The 20,698-nt window shown below is 52.3% G+C and overlaps 1 protein-coding gene across 1 annotated transcript; it reads left to right on the plus strand.

Annotated features, from left to right (window-relative positions):
- Positions 1-2,876: 2,876 nt before the first annotated feature.
- On the plus strand, positions 2,877-5,296 carry LOC109786887 (fructokinase-2-like). Its single transcript, XM_020345445.3, has 3 exons — positions 2,877-3,154; positions 3,712-4,374; positions 4,483-5,296. Exons 1-3 carry the CDS (start codon positions 2,939-2,941, stop codon positions 4,615-4,617), a joined length of 1,014 nt encoding a protein of 337 aa, XP_020201034.1. The 5' UTR covers positions 2,877-2,938; the 3' UTR covers positions 4,618-5,296.
- The last annotated feature ends 15,402 nt before the right edge of the window (positions 5,297-20,698 follow it).

Genomic DNA, 20,698 nt, shown 5'->3' on the forward strand with positions numbered 1-20,698 from the left:
TTGCCCGTGGAAGGTTGGCGCGGGGCGGCGATCTCGGGTGGCATCGCTGGGCGCCCGCGGGGCGCAGTAGCGCGGCGGCGGGGGCGTGATGCGGCGGCGCGTCCGGCTAGTGGTTGCGCGCCGGTGCTCTGCTTCCCGAGTATGGCACAACGGCTGCGGAGCTCCTGACCCGGGAGGTGGCGTGGTTCCAGCCGGATTTGGAGGTAGGGGTCGGCCGGTGGCGCGGATCTGGTGGTTCCGGCGGTGGCGTGCTCTTTGGATGCTGGACCTTTGGGGGGCTGGTGTGGGGGTGGCGCGGATGTCCTGGGGCCTCAGGGTTGAATCTGGTCGGTGGTGGTGGGTGGCGTCCGTCGGAGTGCAGGGTCCGGGAGCCGACCTAGTCCGCGTTGGTTTCCGTCACATTAGTGCTCTTCTTCCTATGGCTCCATTGTGGCGTTGATCCGTGTAGGCGCCCGTGTTGCTGCTATGCTGCAGACGGATCGACGATGCTGGCCATGGATGTGGCGGCATGCGAGCTTGACTCGGTCTGGTTGTGGTGGTGGCACGTCTGAAGAGGCAGCACGCGGCTCCGGGGTGTGGTCCCGCTCATGGACGGCGCTGCCACCGGCACTTGGAGGAGGGAAACGACTGCGTTAGGTCGACAAGGAGGGAATCTTGCTGTAGGTTGGGCCCACACATTGTCCTGGAGTGTTCCCATGGGCCGGCCTAACACAACCAGGTGAAAAAGTCCATTGGTCAAAGCCCGTCTTGCGAAAGTCAAAGGCGTAGATCTCCTGGTTAACTTGTCCAGGGTTAGGCCGGCCGATGGCTTTCGGGGGCTAGCTATGCCGCCAAATCTTGTGCTGGGACATCTTATACGTCTGGAAGTGTGGTGGCGGGTGCAAAGACCCGACACGTGGCTCTGGAGTGTGCCCCCCTTCATAGACGGTGCTGCCGCGGGCACTTGGAAGGGGGAAACGGCCACGTCGTGTCGACACAGAGGGAATCTTGCGGTGGGTTTGGCTGAGACCTTATTCCGACGTGTTCCTATGGTCTGGCCTGTCACAACCAGGTGAAAAGGTCCATTGGTCAAAGCCTGTCCGGTGAAAGTCAAATGGTTAGATCTCCTGATCAACTACTCCAGGGTTAGGCGGGATGGAGCCTTGGGGGGCTAGCAATGCCACCGGAGCGCCGCACCGGGTCCTCATACATGCCTTAAGGTGTGGTGGCATGTCTTAAGAGGGAGCACGTGGCTCCTGGGTGTGGTCCCCCCTCATGGACGGCGCTCCCGCCGGCACTTGGAGGGGGGAACGGCTGCGTCGGGCCGATACAAAGGGAATCTTGCTGTGGGTTGGGCCCAAACATTGTTATGAAGTGTTCCCATGGGCCGGCCTAGCATAGCCAGGTGAAAAAGACCATTGGTCAAAGCCCGTCTGGCTAAAGTCAAAGGCATAGATCTCATGGTCAACTGGTCCAGGGTTAGGCCGGCCGTTGGCTTTCGGGGGCTAGCTATGCCACCAAATCTTGCGCTGGGACATCTTACACGTCTGGAAGTGTGGTGGCGGGTGCAAACACCCGGCACGTGGCTACAGAGTGTGCCCCCTTCATAGACGGCGCCGCCACCGGCATTTGGAAGGGGGAAACGGCCACGTCGGGTCACCACGGAGGGAATCTTGAAGTGGGTTTGGCCCGGACCTTTTTCCGACGTGTTCCTATGGGCTGACCTATCACAATCAGGTGAAAAGGTCCAGTGGTCAAAGCCCGTCCGGTGAAAGTCAAAGGTTTAGATCTCCTGGTCAACTACTCTAGGGTTAAGCGGGACGGGGCCTTGGGGGCGTTGGGGGGGGGGGGGGGGGGTAGCAATGCCACCGGAACGTCGCATCGGGTCCTCATACATGCCTTAAAGTGTGGTGGTAGGTCTGAAGAGGCAGCACGCGGCTCCGGATTTTGGTCCCCCCTCATGGACGACGATGCCGCCAACACTTGGAGGGGGGAAACGACTGCGTCGGGCCGGACTTGGGGGGGGGGGGGGGTAGCAATGCCATTGAAGCATCAAAAAACGATATATAATTTATGTATGTTGAAGTTTAGATAAATCAGATTTAAAAAATAAAATTAAAACCTAAAAAAATGATTTATATATACCACTCCACCAACGCCGGCCGTGGCAAGCCCGCCACCAGGGCTTCGAAGGCTACGTCGGCAGTGGCCGCGGCGGCCCTCCGCACGGCGCAGCAGGAGGCGGAGCGGCTCCTTCGCGAGCGGCATGCAACCATCGAACAAGACTGACGCGGCCCTTCGGCGTCATACCACCGCTGAAGGGACCACGACGACGGCACAGACGACGACGGTGGTGCGGCAGGGCAGAGCGGCCACGTGTACGAGGTGGTTGTCCGGTATAGGGTTTAGATTTTTTTCGTAGTTTGTTTTTTGTTAAATGGTCGAAATATCGATATTTTTATGTAAATTATAACCGAACTTGAATGAATTCCGTCGTGTTTGAACGAATTTCATCCGTTTGATTCGAATTGTTGTTGAAATGTAGGCGGTCAGTATTGGTTACGGCCTCCCGCATCCATGTCCGCGGACTGGTCCCTTCATTCACGGACGGATGCGGGAGTAAATTTGAGGATGACCATTGGAGATGCTTATCATGTACTTAAGGAAAATCCTTGGTGAACAGAAGAATTACTCTTGATTGCCATGATTATCCAATCCCTTGTTCCCCCCAAAAAAAGAGGAGTTATCCAAACCCGAACTGACTAGCGGATTGTAACCGGATTAGTATAAGAAAACTACGACCCTTCGGCCAAGTCAAGACCCGAACCGCAACCCTTTATAAGGCCCGTCCCTCTCGACTCACAACTCCCAAATCTCAGTCCACCCAACAGCACCTATCTTCCCAGGCTCGATCGATTCTTTCCCTTGCGTTTGCGTTCACGTTTGTTAGGCAGGTTCAATGGCGCCTCTCGGTGATGGTGTTGCTCCCGTGGCTGCCGCGGCGGCGCCCGGTCTCGTCGTCTCCTTCGGTGAGATGCTAATCGACTTCGTGCCGAACGTGGCCGGCGTCTCGCTCGCCGAGTCCGGAGGCTTCGTCAAGGCGCCCGGAGGCGCACCCGCCAACGTCGCATGCGCCGTCTCCAAGCTTGGCGGCTCCTCCGCCTTCGTCGGCAAGGTACACGCTCATGGATCAAGATCAATCGCCATCCCTGATAACATAATGATTCTCCCTTGGGCGCCCGTGTTAGATCCGGTGTTTGGTAGGCTCTGATCTGATCATGCCGAAGGCTGTTGACTTGTTTTTGAATATCGCTGATCTGATTTTGGAGTACCTTATTAGTAGCGTCATATCGCTGATCGGTTTCATCACTCAGTTATATCATTGGATGTCAAGAGCAATAAGCCTCTGCAACTTTCTTTTTGGTCTTTGAATATAATCTCGTAGTCTCTTAGACAATTATTACCTGCATCTCAGGTCATCGATCAGTCCAAATCTAACAGTAATCCACTCTAACACAAGAGGCAACCTTTTTATGTTATTTTTTCAAAGGCTAATGCATTGTTTTTATTAACAATTGTTTATATTCATATGAGCAGTGCAATCAATAATAGGAGTTAATGAGACATACAATAGTTATTTCTCGTCTAGATGAGAACTACTCCCTCCGTAAAGAAATATACAGAGGGAGTAACACATGAAATTGTAATCATATGATGATGTTTTTTTTTCAGTTTGGCGACGACGAGTTCGGCCACATGCTGGTGGACATCCTCAAGCAGAACGGCGTGAACACGGAGGGCTGCCTCTTCGACGAGCACGCGCGCACCGCCCTGGCCTTCGTCACCCTCAAGTCCAACGGCGAACGTGAGTTCATGTTCTACCGCAACCCGTCCGCCGACATGCTCCTCACGGAGGCGGAGCTCAACCTCGACCTCATCCGCCGCGCCCGCATCTTCCACTATGGCTCCATCTCGCTCATCACCGAGCCTTGCCGCTCCGCCCACGTCGCCGCCATGCGTGCCGCCAAGTCCGCCGGCATCCTCTGCTCCTACGACCCCAATGTGCGCCTCCCGCTCTGGCCCTCCGCCCAGGCCGCTCGCGACGGCATCATGAGCATTTGGAAGGAGGCTGACTTCATCAAGGTGAGCGACGAGGAGGTGGCGTTCCTCACCCAGGGCGACGCCCACGACGAGAAGAATGTCCTCTCCCTCTGGTTCGAGGGCCTCAAGCTGCTCGTCGTCACCGACGGCGAGAAGGGGTGCAGGTACTTCACCAAGGACTTCAAGGGCTCCCTGCCAGGCTACTCTGTTAACACGGTCGACACCACCGGTGCCGGTGATGCCTTTGTTGGATCCCTCCTCCTCAGCGTCGCCAAGGACGACTCCATCTTCTACGTAAGAAACTAATTAATCCCCAATATAAAAAGAATTAATTATCAGCTGATTGAATTCTAGTACGAGTGAGTATGTTGCTAATGGTGATGTTTCCTTTTGATTGGTCAGAATGAGGCCAAGCTGAGGGAGGTGCTGCAGTTCTCAAACGCTTGCGGGGCCATCTGCACCACCAAGAAGGGAGCCATCCCGGCGCTGCCCACCACAGCCACCGCCCTGGACCTCATCAGCAAGGGCACCAACTAGCTCGTCTCGGTGTCGCGACGTCCGGGTGGAATCTTAGGAGAGTTTAGCTCCATTTTTATTAGGGATGAGTTAAGTTTAGTTCGTGTGCCAGTCTTAATAAAAATCAAGCATCTGTATAATTAAGGAGGCTACTGATTGTTGTAGCCTTCACCTGCAATTTATCCGAGCCTTGAATGAATGGACTTGTGTTCGGAAAAAGAAAAATACAGTGCTGCTGGCTTAGAGTAGAGTTTGTTTTCTAGTCGTATAATGCAATGTTTACTTATCTCTTGCTCTTAGTTTCATCATCAGTAATGATTTTATTCCTCTTGGCGGTCGCATCAGGCATGTTTTAATAAGATCGTATTTTATGGGAAGGAGGGAGTACTTTTTTTCTTCTGGAAAACAAAATTCGAAACAAACATTTTACGGTAACTTGCTATACAAGATACAAGATGTACAAATCCCATCTTATCATTCTACAAGGTCCAACCAAATCATGGGCACGCCTTCGCACCAATGAAATGATTTTGCACAATTTGTAGTTGGAGATCTCTTCTTACCTTTTCTTTTCTTTCTCTTTTGCATCCACTATATTTATTAATTTCCGGATCTTTCGCTTCCTCATCAACGAGCTATTCATGCATGCAGGGAAACTCACGCAGTCACGCGCCCGTATTCCCTTCCCATTAAAAAAAAAATGAACCAGCCAATCGTGCATGCATGGGCCTAACTACATGCAGCAAGCGACGCGGGCCATCGGTTTCTTATTCACACGGCATTCAAATATGGCCGCGTGGCACTATCAGAATAATTGCTTGCGCCGACGGCCTCATCTATGCCGACGGCCCCCGTCGACATAGATGGACCTATGCCGACGGCCAAGGACAGGCCATAGGCGTAGAAAAGCCATCGGCATACATCCATCTATGCCGACGGGGCCGTCGGCATAGACATGGCCGTCGGGACCGCTCGAAATATGCCTATGGGGACCGTTGACATAGGCGCGGCCGTCGGCATAGCCCGGGCCCACCTACCCGGTCAGCGCTGACCGTTTGACGGCGTTGAAACTACGCCGACGGGAGGTAACGGCGGCCGTCAGCATATCTATGGCAGAGGTATGCCTACGGCATAGCCGTCGGCATAGACCAGGCCCATGCCCCTCTGCCACGTCATCGATTCGTGTGCGCAGCATATATTTATTTAGTTTTATTTTTAATTTTGCTTTATACTACCTATGGCAAAGGTATGCCTACGGCATAGGCCGCTCTGCCACGTCATCGATCCGTGTGCCATGCCACGTCATCGATCCGTGGGACTGCATCTCCGTGTGTGCATAGATATGCCGACGGCCTTGCCGTCGGCATACATTTATTTTACTTTATTTTTTATTTTTACTTTATTTTGTTATTTTTACTTTATTTTAATTTTTGTTTTTCATAAGATAATTATGCCTTATCTAAAAAAACGTACCCCGATGGTATATCGATTGCCCCCCGTTACGAACGTCGCTATCGCCGTGTCATGGAGGGGGGAAACTGTCGACACGGAGGGAATTCTGGTTGGTGGGGGGATTCGGGGTGTAGCTATGTCACCGAAACATCACACGGGTCTCGATGCATATGTGAAAGTGTTCACGCATGCGTAGACGCCCGTCTTGGGCTCCGCGGTGTGCCCCCCTGCACGCAAGGTAGTGCCGCCGCCACTTGGAGGGGGCCAAACCCCAGACGCGTGCCGCCTCTTCGGACATGCCACATGTGCCCGCGTGCTCCGAGTATTTAATAACTCATGATTTTAGCGCGCTCCGAGTATTTAATAATATTCACGCCGCATCGTGACCGCAGAACGTCTACTACCGTGTCATCGCCGTTCGTGAGGGGGGGGGGCACACCCCGGAGACGCGTGCCGCCTCTTCGGACATGCCACCACACCACCTCACATGTATGGGGACCTGGTGCGACGCTCGGGTGGCATTGCTACCGCCCCCGGGCCCCCGTCCCGCCTAACCCTGTAGCGTTTGACCACGGGATCTAGCCCTTTGACTTTGCATGGACGGGCTTTGAGAAGTGGACCTATCCACCCGGTTGTGTTAGGTCAGCCCATAGGAACACTTTGCAGCAACATCCGGGCCAGACCCACAGCAAGATCCCCTCCGTGTAGACCCGACGCGTCCCTTTCCCCCCTCCAGGTGCCGGTGGCGGCGCCGTCCGTGAGTGGGGGCACACCCCGGAGACGCGTGCCGGGCGTTTGCACCCGCCACAACACTTCCAGACTTGTGAGGGGCCGCCTACGCAAGATTTGGCGGCATGCTAGCCCCCGAGGCCGCCGGCCACAGTCGTAGACACGCGAAGAGCAATCCGCGTAGAGGGAATTGTTCACATACTACTCCATCACGAACAATTAAGAAAAATTACCATCAGTCCTACAGCACATGTGCCCGCGTCGTGTAAAAAACTCATGATTTTAGCGCGCTCCGATTATTTAATAATATTCACGCCGCATCGTGACCGCAGAACGTCTACTACCGAGTCATCGCCGTTCGTGAGGGGGGGGGGGGGGGGCGGCACACCCGGAGACGCGTGCCACCTCTTCGGACATGCCACCACACCACCCCGCATGTATGGGGGCCCGGTGCGACGCTCGGGTGGCATTGCTACCCCCCAGGGCCCCCGTCCCGCCTAACCCTGTAGCGTTTGACTACGGGATCTAGCCCTTTGACTTTGCACGGACGGGCTTTGAGCAGTGGACCTATCCACCCGGTTGTGGTAGGTCAGCCCATAGGAACACTTTGGAGCAACATCCGGGCCAGACCCACAGCAAGATCCCCTCCGTGTAGACCCGACGCGTCCGTTTCCCCCCTCCAGGTGCCGGCGGCGGCGCCGTCCGTGAGGGGGGGCACACCCCGGAGACGCGTGTCGGGCGTTTGCACCCGCCACAACACTTCCAGACTTGTGAGAGGCCGCCTACGCAAGATTTGGCGGCATGCTAGCCCCCGGAGGTCGCCGGCCATAGTCGTAGACACGCGAAGAGCAATCTGCGTAGAGGGAATTGTTTAGATACTACTCCATCACGAAAAATTAAGAAAAATTACCATCAGTCCTACAACACATGTGCCCGCGTCGTGTAAAAAACTCATGATTTTAGCGCGCTCCGAGTATTTAATAATATTCATGCCGCATCGTGACCGCAGAACGTCTACAACCGTGTCATCACCGTTCGTGAGGGGGGGGGGGCACACCCCGGAGACGCGTGCCGCCTCTTCGGACATGCCACCACACCACCCCGCATGTATGGGGGCCTGGTGCGACGCTCGGTTGGCATTGCTACCCCCCCGGGCCCCCGTCCCGCCTAACCCTGTAGCGTTTGACCACGGGATCTAGCCCTTTGACTTTGCACGGACGGGCTTTGAGCAGTGGACCTATCCACCCGGTTGTGTTAGGTCAGCCCATAGGAACACTTTGGAGCAACATCCGGGCCAGACCCACAGCAAGATCCCCTCCGTGTAGACCCGACGCGTCCGTTTCCCCCCCTCCAGGTGCCGACGGCGGCGCCGTTCATGAGGGGGGGCACACCCCGGAGACGCGTGCCAGGCGTTTGCACCCGCCACAACACTTCCAGACTTGTGAGAGGCCGCCTACGCAAGATTTGGCGGCATGCTAGCCCCCGGAGGCCGCCGGCCACAGTCGTAGACACGCGAAGAGCAATCCGCATAGAGGGAATTGTTCAGATACTACTCCATCACGAACAATTATGAAAAATTACCATCAGTCCTACAGCACATGTGCCCGCGTCGTGTAAAAAACTCATGATTATATTGCGCTCCGAGTATTTAATAATATTCACGCCGCATCGTTACCGCAGAACGTCTACTACCGTGTCATCGCCGTTCGTGAGGGGGGGGCACCACCCGGAGACGCGTGCCGCCTCTTCGGACATGCCACCACACCACCCCACATGTATGAGGTCCCGGTGCGACGCTCGGGTGGCATTGCTACCCCCCAGGCCCCCCGTCCCACCAAACCCTGTAGCGTTTGACCATGGAATCTAGCCCTTTGACTTTGCACGGACGGGCTTTGAGAAGTGGACCTATCCACCCGGTTGTGTTAGGTAAGCCCATAGGAACACTTTGGAGCAACATCCGGGCCAGACCCACAGCAAGTTCCCCTCCGTAGACCCGACGCGTCCGTTTCCCCCCTCCAGGTGCCGGCGGCGGCGCCGTCCGTGAGGGGGGGGCACACCCCGGAGACGCGTGCCGGGCGTTTGCACCCGCCACAACACTTCCAGAATTGTGAGAGGCCGCCTACGCAAGATTTGTCGGCATGCTAGCCCCCGGAGGCCGCCGGCCACAGTCGTAGACACGCGAAGAGCAATCCGCATAGAGGGAATTGTTCAGATACTACTCCATCACGAACAATTATGAAAAATTACCATCAGTCCTACAACGCATGTGCCCGCATCGTGTAAAAAACTCATGATTTTATCGTGCTCCGAGTATTTAATAATATTCGCGCCGCATCGTTACCGCAGAACGTCTACTACCGTGTCATCGCCGTTCGTGAGGGGGGGGGGCACCCCCCGGAGACGCGTGCCGCCTCTTCGGACATGCCACCACACCACCCCACATGTATGAGGGCCCGGTGCGACGCTCGGGTGGCATTGCTACCCCCCAGGCCCCCCGTCCCGCCAAACCCTGTAGCGTTTGACCACGGAATCTAGCCCTTTGACTTTGCACGGACGGGCTTTGAGCAGTGGACCTATCCACCCGGTTGTGTTAGGTAAGCCCATAGGAACACTTTGGAGCAACATCCGGGCCAGACCCACAGCAAGATCCGCTCCGTGTAGACCCGACGCGTCCGTTTCCCCCCTCCAGGTGCCGGCGACGGAGCCGTCCGTGAGAGGGGCACACCCCGGAGACGCGTGCCGGGCGTTTGCACCCGCCACAACACTTCCATACTTGTGAGAGGCCGCCTACGCAAGATTTGGCGGCATGCTAGCCCCCGGAGGCCAACGACCACAGTCGTAGACACGCGAAGAGCAATCCGCATAGAGGGAATTGTTCAGATACTACTGCATCACGAACTATTATGAAAAATTACCATCAGTCCTACAGCACATGTGCCCGCGTCGTGTAAAAAACTCATGATTTTATCGCGATCCGAGTATTTAATAATATTCACGCCGCATCGTTACCGCAGAACGTCTACTACCGTGTCATCGCCGTTCGTGAGGGGGGGGGGGGCACACCCCGGAGACGCGTGCCGCCTCTTCGGACATGCCACCACACCACCCCGCATGTGTGGGGGCCCGGTGCGACGCTCGGGTGGCATTGCTACCCCCAGGGCCCCCGTCCCGCCTAACCCTGTAGCGTTTGACCATGGGATCTAGCCCTTTGACTTTGCACGGACGGGATTTGAGCAGTGGACCTATCCACCCGGTTGTGTTAGGTCAGCCCATAGGAACACTTTGGAGCAACATCCGGACCAGACCCACAGCAAGATCCACTCCGTGTAGACGCGTTTGTTTCCCCCCTCCAGGTGCCGGCGGCGGCGCCGTCCGTGAGGGGGGGGGGGGCACACCCTGGAGACGCGTGCCGGGCGTTTGCACCCGCCACAACACTTCCAGACTTGTGAGAGGCCGCCTACACAAGATTTGGCGGCATGCTAGCCCCCGGAGGCCGCCGGCCACAGTCGTAGACACGCGAAGAGCAATCCGCATAGAGGGAATTGTTCAGATACTACTCCATCACGAACAATTATGAAAAATTACCATCAGTCCTACAGCACATGTGCCCGCGTCGTGTAAAAAACTCATGATTTTATCGCTCTCTGTGTATTTAATAATATTCACGCCGCATCGTTACCGCAGAACGTCTACTACCGTGTCATTGCCGTTCGTGAGGGGGGGCACCCCCCGGAGACGCGTGCCGCCTCTTCGGACATGCCACCACACGACCCCGCATGTATGAGGGCCCGGTGCGATGCTCGGGTGGCATTGCTACCCCCCAGGCCCCCCGTCCCGCCAAACCCTGTAGCGTTTGACCACGGAATCTAGCCCTTTGACTTTGCACGGACGGGCTTTGAGCAGTGGACCTATCCACCCGGTTGTGGTAGGTCAGCCCATAGGAACACTTTGGAGCAACATCCGGGCCAGACCCACAGCAAGATCCCCTCCGTGTAGACCCGACGCGTCCGTTTCCCCCCTCCAGGTGCCGGGTACCGGGTCCCATACAGACGGTAAACTAAGAATCTAAAAATGTAATAATTGAATAGATTAAAAACTCCGGTATTCATCATTGAAAATGTACAATTGCTGTGAACCTTTTAGTGCTCGGGCACCGGGCCGGCTGCCCGGGCACGCCCGGTGCCCAAGCACTGAAAAGTTCACAGCAATTGTCCATTTTCTTCATATAAGTCTAATGAATACCGGAGCTTATAACGTATGGATTAGTGAACTATTTAAACAGGTCAAATTGCTTTTCCCTCGGCGAGGTGGGACTATTTTTTCAAAAAAAGTAGTTGCCATCTATGCCGACGGCATAGGCCTCCTATCTATGCCGACGGCCTGGCCGTCGGCATAGAAGCACCCTTATCCACTCGATGGCCCTCTCGCTGTCAGGTGGGACCACTCCTATGCCGACGGCCTGGCCGTCGGCATAGGGCCACCATATCCTCGACACCCCGGCCCTCCTCCACTCGTTTCTCTCCTCGCACCCGCCATCTCCACCCACCCGCGCCGCGCCGCCGTCATCTCCGCCCTACCCGCCACGTCTCCACCCCCCACCCACCACCGCCGTTGTCTCCACCCACCCACCCGCGCCGCGCTGCCATCGTCTTCCCCCCCGGCCGGAGTCCCCGGCCTGATCTTCGGCCGCTGCTCCACCCACTCCGCTGAAGCCCTCCCTAAGGGGGCCCCTGCCCCGACGCCCCCTTCTCCTGGCCCGGCTCCGACCGACCTCCTCCGCCACTGCGCCGACAACCGTCCGCCCGGTGCCGACCACCGTCTGCCAGGCCCCGCCCTTGCCTCGTCCCGGCCCCCTCCGACGTCGCCACCTCCCCCGCCCCTGTTGTCCTCCAGCCGCTCCGGTGCTGCTTCCCCTCGATGAGCTTCCCCGCCCCCCGGTCACTCGCCGGAGTTGTAGCTGATGCCGCCGTTGTGTTAGCTAGATAGACAAAATTAGTGTAGTGCAATTATTTTGTATGTTTAGTGCAATTTTAGTAGATAGATAGAGAAATGTTAAAATTTGGATAGTTGAATGAAATGGATAGATAAGTAGATAAATTTCTAGGTACATCAATGTATTGATAGGTAGGTACATTTTAGTTTTGACCAAAAAAATTAATCAATGCGGTAAAAAATTAATTTGAAGTATCATGATCATCTAAGTTTTTTTACTTTATGTTTTGAATAATGTAGAATATATGCATTCTGTCCTACAATTTGAGATGTTGTTGAAATGCTACATGAGATGCGAAGTTCCAAAAATTTTACTCGGTGGAATTTAAAGGGTTTGTGGCGTCGCATCTCTCGATATGATATGTAGATAGATGTTTTGTGAAGTAGATAGATAGACAGATGTTAAAATTCGGATCATGGTTAGTGGTTAGTTCATCATGATGATATTGCAAAAAAAAATTGAAGACAAAATTTTGATTGACTCAGATGTGATGATCTAAGTTGTTCTTTCGGTGGATTTTGCAGGCTTTGTGGTGTCGCATTTCATCGGAGTGACCGTTGTCCGACGCGTTGGTCCCCCTGAGCATCCCTCTGCTGTTCGACTACTTCTTCTACAGCCGAGGGTGAGCTACAAGTCCATCTCCTCCCTTTTTTCATATCACTAGATTTCATTCTCAAGTCATCTGGCGTAACCTAGGTCTCCCGTCCGAAAGGGTTGCATTGATAAATATGCATTCAATTGCATATTTATCACCGCAGCTCTTTCAGATTGTCTAGCGTTTTCCACGGACAGCCCGAGGATGTGTAGATTGATTATGTTCTCCATGTTCTACCCTGTTCCGAGACAGGATTTCGGCGGCACCTCCCCATTGTTCTCCGGAGCACATTCTCTCGGCTATTTGCCGAGACGTGTATCTGGAGAACAGTGGGGAGGTGCCGAAATTTTGCCTCGGAACGGGGTAGAATGGAGAACGTACTCAATCTACACATCCTCGGGTGGGATTAGACCCATCTTTACCTATTAGAGATGTAGGTGGATTCAACGCGGTAGAAACTGAAAATTTGATGTGATTAATTTAAGTGAATCCTTAATTATGTTGCGTGGCTTGCAAAAAAGCAGAGGATGGCAGATAATCAGTGGATGTACAGTGGTTTTATCCGTCGGAATCGACTAACATCAGAGTGGGTCGCGAAAACCGATGTGTATTTGAAGGAGATATTCCGTTGTCCAATGAGAATTATCCCACCATGCCCCTGTGCGAGATGTGCCAGACGTCACCGTAGAAATCAGACGGACATGAGTGAGCACCTTCGCACGCACGGATATATGCCAAACTTTGACATGCCGCCGATAAACATAGCCGAGCAGAACCGTGGTAGAGAGGAGGTGATGCGACAACGCATCGATGGATATGAGGACGACGGGGTCAGGGACATGCTAGATGATGTCATTGTTGCAGAAACGGGAAATGCGACACCTTCATAGAATGAACCGGAGGAGCCGGAGGCAACCGCAAAGGCCTTCTTGGAGGTCTTGGCCTCGTCGAAGAAACCTCTTTATGCGGGTGCGAAAATATCTCAGCTGGATGCCATCTCGCAACTGATTGCAGTCAAGGCTGAGTACGGCTGTAGCCAGAAATGCTTCGAAGCATTCTTGGGAGTATGGGCTAACAGCCTCCCTGAGGGTCATGAACTGCCGAAAAGCATGTACGATACAAAGAAAATCATGAAGGCACTCTCTATGGATTATGAGAAAATAGATGTTTGCCCGAAGAATTGCCTTTTGTTTAGGCACGAGTATGCGGATGAAAAGTACTGTAGGCAGTGCGGTTCGTCTCGGTACATTGAGGTGGTCGGTGAGGATGGTGAGAAAAAGCAGCTAACCATCCCCGTTAAGGTTCTTCGGTATCTTGATTTTATAAAAAGACTGCAGCGCCTTTTCATCACGAAGGAGTCTGCCAAAATGATGAAGTGGCACAAGGAAGGTATAAGGTACAATCCAAAAAAATCGTACATCCATCGGAAGGGGAAGCATGGAAGTCGTTCAATGAAGAATACCCCGAGGAAGCAGCCGAGGCTGGGAATGTCAGAATAGCCATATCAGGTGATGGGTTGAATCCATATGGTATGTCGTCCAATCCATACAGCTGCTGGCCCGTGTTTGTAATTCCGCTCAATCTTCCTCCCGGTGCCCTAATGCAACGCAAGACCATGTTCTTGTCGCTCATCATTCCGGGGCCTGATTATCCGGGGAAGCAATTGGGTGTGTTTATGCAGCCACTGGTGGATGCTTTGCACCATTCTTGATACTTTCCGACGTTGACATACGACCGGGATCTGCAGAGAAATTTCTTGATGAAAGTTTGGTTGCACTATTGCATGCATGACTTTCCCGGCTATGCTCTATTCTGCGGATGGTGTACAAGTGGGAAGATGCCATGCCCAGTGTGCATGCAGGCTCTGCGAATGATTTGGCTGAGTAAGGGTGGCAAGTATGTAGCCTTTGACCTGCATCGACAGTTCCTCCCTCCAGACCATCCAGACAGGGAAGACAAGAAGAACTTCACGAAAGGCCGGGTTGTTCATGAAGTAACCGAGATTCCAACATTTTCGGGGGCAGATTTTCTTGCTCAGCTAAAAGCTCTCCAGCCTAAAGTCAAAGGCAAAGGCAAAGCCAAAGCCAAAGCCAAAGGCTTCGAGGGATATGGTGAGACGCACAACTGGACTCACATTACCCCCTTCTCACAGCTTCCCTATTTCAAGGACCTCAAACTTCCTTACAGTATCGATGTGATGCACACCGAAAAGAATGTGCCAGAGTCCCTTTTCCACACGATCCTCAATATTCCTGATAAGACGAAGGATAACGTTAAAGCTAGAGCCGATCAACAGAGAATTTGTGATAGACCACGTCTGGACATGAAGCCTCCCACAGGCGGTCGAAAAAACTGGTTCAAGCCAGATGCTGACTTTGTCCTTAAACCGCCAGAAAAAAGGAAGTACTTATCTGGCTGAAACACATTTTGAAGTTCACCGATGGTTATGCATCGAATATAAGTAAGGGAGTCAATCTTTCAACGGGCAAAGTGACCGGCCTGAAGAGTCATGACTACCATGTATGGATTGAGCGGATAATGCCGGTGATGGTTCGGGGCTATGTCCCCGAGCATGTCTGGCGAGTGCTTGCCGAGCTAAGCCATTTCTTCCGCACGCTCTGTGCTAAAGAAGTAAGTAAAGATGTGGTTGAAAAATTGCATAAGAAGGCACCGGAGTTGATAGTCATGCTAGAGAAGATCTTTCCGTCAGGCTTCTTTACACCGATGACACATCTCATTCTGCACCTCGCGAACGAGGTATTGTTGGGGGGGCCTGTGCAGAATCGCTGGCAGTACGGCCCTGAGAGACAGAACAAGCATCTCCGACAGAAATGTGGAAACAAAGCTAAGATTGAAGCTTCCATAGCTGAGGCAGTTATCCTAGAGGAGGTGTCAGACCTCAGGACATCATACTATCCAGACCACGTTCCCCATCTGCATAACAAGGTGCCTCGATACAATATAGAAGAGCCGAAGTATCAACCCAAGCTCCATCTATTCAACGCGCAAGGTGGGAGGGCTGGTGCCTCAAAACCTTATAACATGCCACGACAAGAGTGGGAGGACCTCATGTTCTATATCTTGCACAACATCAGGGAAGTTGAGGAAGTGTGGATGAGGTAATACCACTACACCATTCCTTTATGTCTTCCACATCATCATGTTTTATGTTCACTTAGTCCCGGTCTAACACCGGTTTTCTTTTTTTAGTGATTTCGTTCAAGAGGAATGGACGGGAATGAATCCTCCTACTGAGGCGGAGGCACTTACTCTTCTCTGTCATGGAAACCCTGGACGTAAAAATTTTGTTGCTTGGTTCATGGAGAAAGTAATTTTCCACACTCCCCTATTAAATACCTAGTTCAACATTTATTAGTTCACTAATGCACGCAACAATTTCAATTATACTTGTAGGGAAAAGATCCGAACATATCTATGGATGATGAATTGAGATGGGTTTCCATGGGTTTTGACCCTGCCGTCATGACATGTAAAAAGTATGATGTGAATGGGTATCGCTTCCATACTGAGGAGCACCAGAACAGCCGGCCTGATCCCAAAACTATAAATACCGGAGTGTACACCCCCGGTCAGAATTCAGTAGACTACTACGGAAGGGTACAAAATACATACGAGATTAAATTCCACCAGGGGCGCGAGACCCTAAGTCTGCCTGTGTTCAAATGTCGATGGTTCGATCCGCCGGAGGGGGTAAAACATACGCCTTCCATTGGTTTGGTCGAAGTTAAACCATCAACCGTCTATGCCGGAGCCGATCTCTTCATTGCGGCTACCCAAGCTACACAAGTATATTATCTGCCTTACCCATGCCAGAAAGAGTACCTAAAGGGTTGGGAAGTTGTGTTCAAGGTGTCGCCGCATGGTAAGCTACCGAACCCGAATGAAGACGATTACTACAACATTAACCCCATGACATACGAGGGAGTGTTCTATCAAGAGCAACCTGATGATGATGATGTGGTTAGAAACGATGACGCTAGACCATTGGGTGATGATGATGTGGATCCAAACGACGACGAAGCACGGAATGATGGTGAGACCATTGTCAATGAAAATGACATACTTATGCTAGAAAAGTTAAACGAAGACGCTGACGACGAGGAAGAGCCTCCACCTCCGTCAGACAACGAAGATGATATGATTGATAGTGATGATGAGACGGACCGAGAAAGAGGTTACAACAGTGATGATTCATATGGTTTCTAGCAGATGTACGTGTCAAGTCTTTTTTTCTATAGTTTAGGAATATGCCTTTTATGCATTTTTATTAATGTGTTTATTATCATGCCTTTTCCTTCATTTCATTAATTTACTAATTGCTTATTCTCTTTTCAATGCAGGTTCGTGGAACATGGGCAAGGGGAGGGCCGACGGCATGGGTTTCCTACGCAAGGTCGTTGGCCTGCCTAGTCGGAGTGGTCGAGCACGTAATCCTCCCCCTCGGCTACTTGACGATGACTCCTCACAGGGAGGTCGAGGGAGAGTGTTGGGGTTCGTAGCAGAATTTAAAATTTTCTACGCATCACCAAGATCCATATATGGAGTAAGCAACGAGGGGAAAGGAGTGCATCTACATACCCTTGTAGATCGCGAGCGGAAGCGTTCTAATGAACGGGGTTGATGGAGTCGTACTCGCCGTGATCCAAATCACCGATGACCGAGTGCCGAACGGACGGCACCTCCGCGTTCAACACACATACGGAGCAGCGACGTCTCCTCCTTCTTGATCCAGCAAGGGGGAAGGAGAGGTTGATGGAGATCCAGCAGCACGACGGCGTGGTGGTGGAAGTAGCGGGGTCTCGGCAGGGCTTCGCCAAGCTTCTGCGAGATGGAGAGGTGTTGCAGGGGGAGAGGGAGGCGCCAGGGGCTGTGGTGCTGCTGCCCTCCCTCCCCCCCACTATTTATAGGACCCCTGGGGGGGCGCCGGCCCTGGGAGATGGGATCTCCAAGGCGGGGCGGCGGCCAAGGGGGAAGGGGGGGTGGCTTCCCCCCCAAGCCAAGTGGGGCGCCCCCCACACCCAGGGTTTCCAACCCTAGGCGCAGGGGGAGGCCCAAGGGGGGGCGCCCCAGCCCACTAAGGGCTGGTTCCCTTCCCACTTCAGCCCATGGGGCCCTCCGGGATAGGTGGCCCCACCCGGTGGACCCCCGGGACCCTTCCGGTGGTCCCGGTACAATACCGATAACCCCCGAAACTTTCCCGGTGGCCGAAACTGGACTTCCTATATATAATTCTTCACCTCCGGACCATTCCGGAACTCCTCGTGATGTCCGGGATCTCATCCGGGACTCCGAACAAATTTCGGGTTTCCGCATACTAATATCTCTACAACCCTAGCGTCACGAACCTTAAGTGTGTAGACCCTACGGGTTCGGGAGACATGCAGACATGACCGAGACGCCTCTCCGGTCAATAACCAACAGCGGGATCTGGATACCCATGTTGGCTCCCACATGTTCCACGATGATCTCATCGGATGAACCATGATGTCGAGGATTCAATCAATCCCGTATACAATTCCCTTTGTCAATCGGTATGTTACTTGCCCGAGATTTGATCGTTGGTATCCCAATACCTTGTTCAATCTCGTTACCGGCAAGTCTCTTTACTCGTACCGTAATGCATGATCCCGTGGCTAACTCCTTAGTCACATTGAGCTCATTATGATGATGCATTACCGAGTGGGCCCAGAGATACCTCTCCGTCATACGGAGTGACAAATCCCAGTCTCGATCCGTGCCAACCCAACAGACACTTTCGGAGATACCCGTAATGCACCTTTATAGTCACCCAGTTACGTTGTGACGTTTGGCACACCCAAAGCACTCCTACGGTATCCGGGAGTTGCACGATCTCATGGTCTAAGGAAAAGATACTTGACACTGGAAAAGCTCTAGCAAACGAACTACACGATCTTTGAGCTATGCTTACGATTGGGTCTTGTCCATCACATCATTCTCCTAATGATGTGATCCCGTTATCAATGACATCCAATGTCCATAGTCAGGAAACCATGACTATCTGTTGATCAACGAGCTAGTCAACTAGAGGCTTACTAGGGACACGTTGTGGTCTATGTATTCACACATGTATTACGATTTTTGGATAACACAATTATAGCATGAACAATAGAAAATTATCATGAACAAGGAAATATAATAATAACCATTTATTATTGCCTCTAGGGCATATTTCCAACAGTCTCCCACTTGCACTACAGTCAATAATCTAGTTACATTGTGATGAATCGAACACCCATAGAGTTCTGGTGTTGATCATGTTTTGCTCTAGGGAGAGGTTTAGTCAACGGATCTGCTACATTCAGGTCCATATGCACTTTACAAATATCTATGTCTCCATTTTGAACACTTTCACGAATGGAGTTGAAGCGACGCTTGATATGCCTGGTCTTCCTGTGAAACCTGGGCTCCTTGGCAAGAGCAATAGCTCCAGTGTTGTCACAGAAGAGAGTCATCGGGCCCGACGCATTGGGAATCACCCCTAGGTCGGTGATGAACTCCTTTATCCAGACTGCTTCCTGTGCTGCCTCTGAGGCCGCCATGTACTCTGCTTCACATGTAGATCCCGCCACGACGCTTTGCTTGCAACTGCACCAGCTTACTGCCCCTCCATTCAAAATATACACGTATCCGGTTTGTGACTTCGAGTCATCCAGATCTGTGTCGAAGCTAGCGTCGACGTAATCCTTTACGACGAGCTCTTCGTCACCTCCATAAACGAGAAACATATCCTTAGTCCTTTTCAGGTACTTCAGGATATTCTTTACCGCTGTCCAGTGTTCCATGCCGGGATTACTTTGGTACCTTCCTACCAAACTTACGACAAGGTTTACATCAGGTCTGGTACAAAGCATGGCATACATAATAGACCCTATGGCCGAGGCATAGGGGATGACACTCATCTTTTCTCTATCTTCTGCCGTGGTCGGGCATTGAGCCGTGCTCAATTGCACACCTTGCAATACAGGCAAGAACCCCTTCTTGGACTGATCCATATTGAACTTCTTCAATATCTTGTCAAGGTACGTACGCTGTGAAAGACCAATGAGGCGTCTTGATCTATCTCTATAGATCTTGATGCCTAATATATAAGCAGCTTCTCCAAGGTTCTTCATTGAAAAACACTTATTCAAATAGGCCTTTATACTTTCCAAGAATTCTATATCATTTCCCATCAATAGTATGTCATCCACATATAATATGAGAAATGCTACAGAGCTCCCACTCACTTTCTTGTAAACACAGGCTTCTCCATAAGTCTGTGTAAACCCAAATGCTTTGATCATCTCATCAAAGCGAATGTTCCAACTCCGAGATGCTTGCACCAGCCCATAGATAGAGCGCTGGAGCTTGCATACTTTGTCAGCATTCTTAGGATCGACAAAACCTTCCGGCTGCATCATATACAATTCTTCCTTAAGAAAGCCGTTAAGGAATGCCATTTTGACGTCCATTTGCCATATCTCATAACCGTAGAATGCGGCAATTGCTAACATGATTCGGACGGACTTCAGCTTCGCTACGGGTGAGAAAGTCTCATCGTAGTCAACCCCTTGAACTTGTCGATAACCCTTAGCGACAAGTCGAGCCTTATAGATGGTCACATTACCATCCGCGTCTGCCTTCTTCTTAAAGATCCATTTATTTTCTATGGCTCGCCGATCATCGGGCAAGTCAGTCAAAGTCCATACTTCGTTTTCATACATGGATCCTATCTCGGATTGCATGGCTTCAATCCATTTGTTGGAATCCGGGCCCGCCATCGCTTCTTCATAGTTCGAAGGTTCACCGTTGTCTAACAACATGATTTCCAGGACAGGGTTGCTGTACCACTCTGGTGCGGAACGTGTCCTTGTGGACCTACGAAGTTCAGCAGTAACTTGATCCGAAGCTTCATGATCATCATCATTAACTTCCTCCCCAGTCGGTGCAGGCACCACAGGAATATCTTCCCGCGCTGCGCTACTTTCCGGTTCGGAAGGGGTGACTATCACCTCATCAAGTTCCACTTTCCTCCCACTCAATTCTTTCGAGAGAAACTCTTTCTCCAGAAAGGACCCGTTCTTGGCAACAAAGATCTTGCCTTCGGATCTGAGGTAGAAGGTATACCCAATGGTTTCCTTAGGGTATCCTATGAAGACACATTTTTCCGACTTGGGTTCGAGCTTTTCAGGTTGAAGTTTCTTGACATAAGCATCGCATCCCCAAACTTTTAGAAACGACAGCTTAGGTTTCTTCCCAAACCATAATTCATACGGTGTCGTCTCAACGGATTTCGACGGAGCTCTATTTAA

Source organism: Aegilops tauschii, chromosome 3, assembly GCF_002575655.3.
Source record: "Aegilops tauschii subsp. strangulata cultivar AL8/78 chromosome 3, Aet v6.0, whole genome shotgun sequence".
NCBI classification, from domain to species: domain Eukaryota; kingdom Viridiplantae; phylum Streptophyta; class Magnoliopsida; order Poales; family Poaceae; genus Aegilops; species Aegilops tauschii.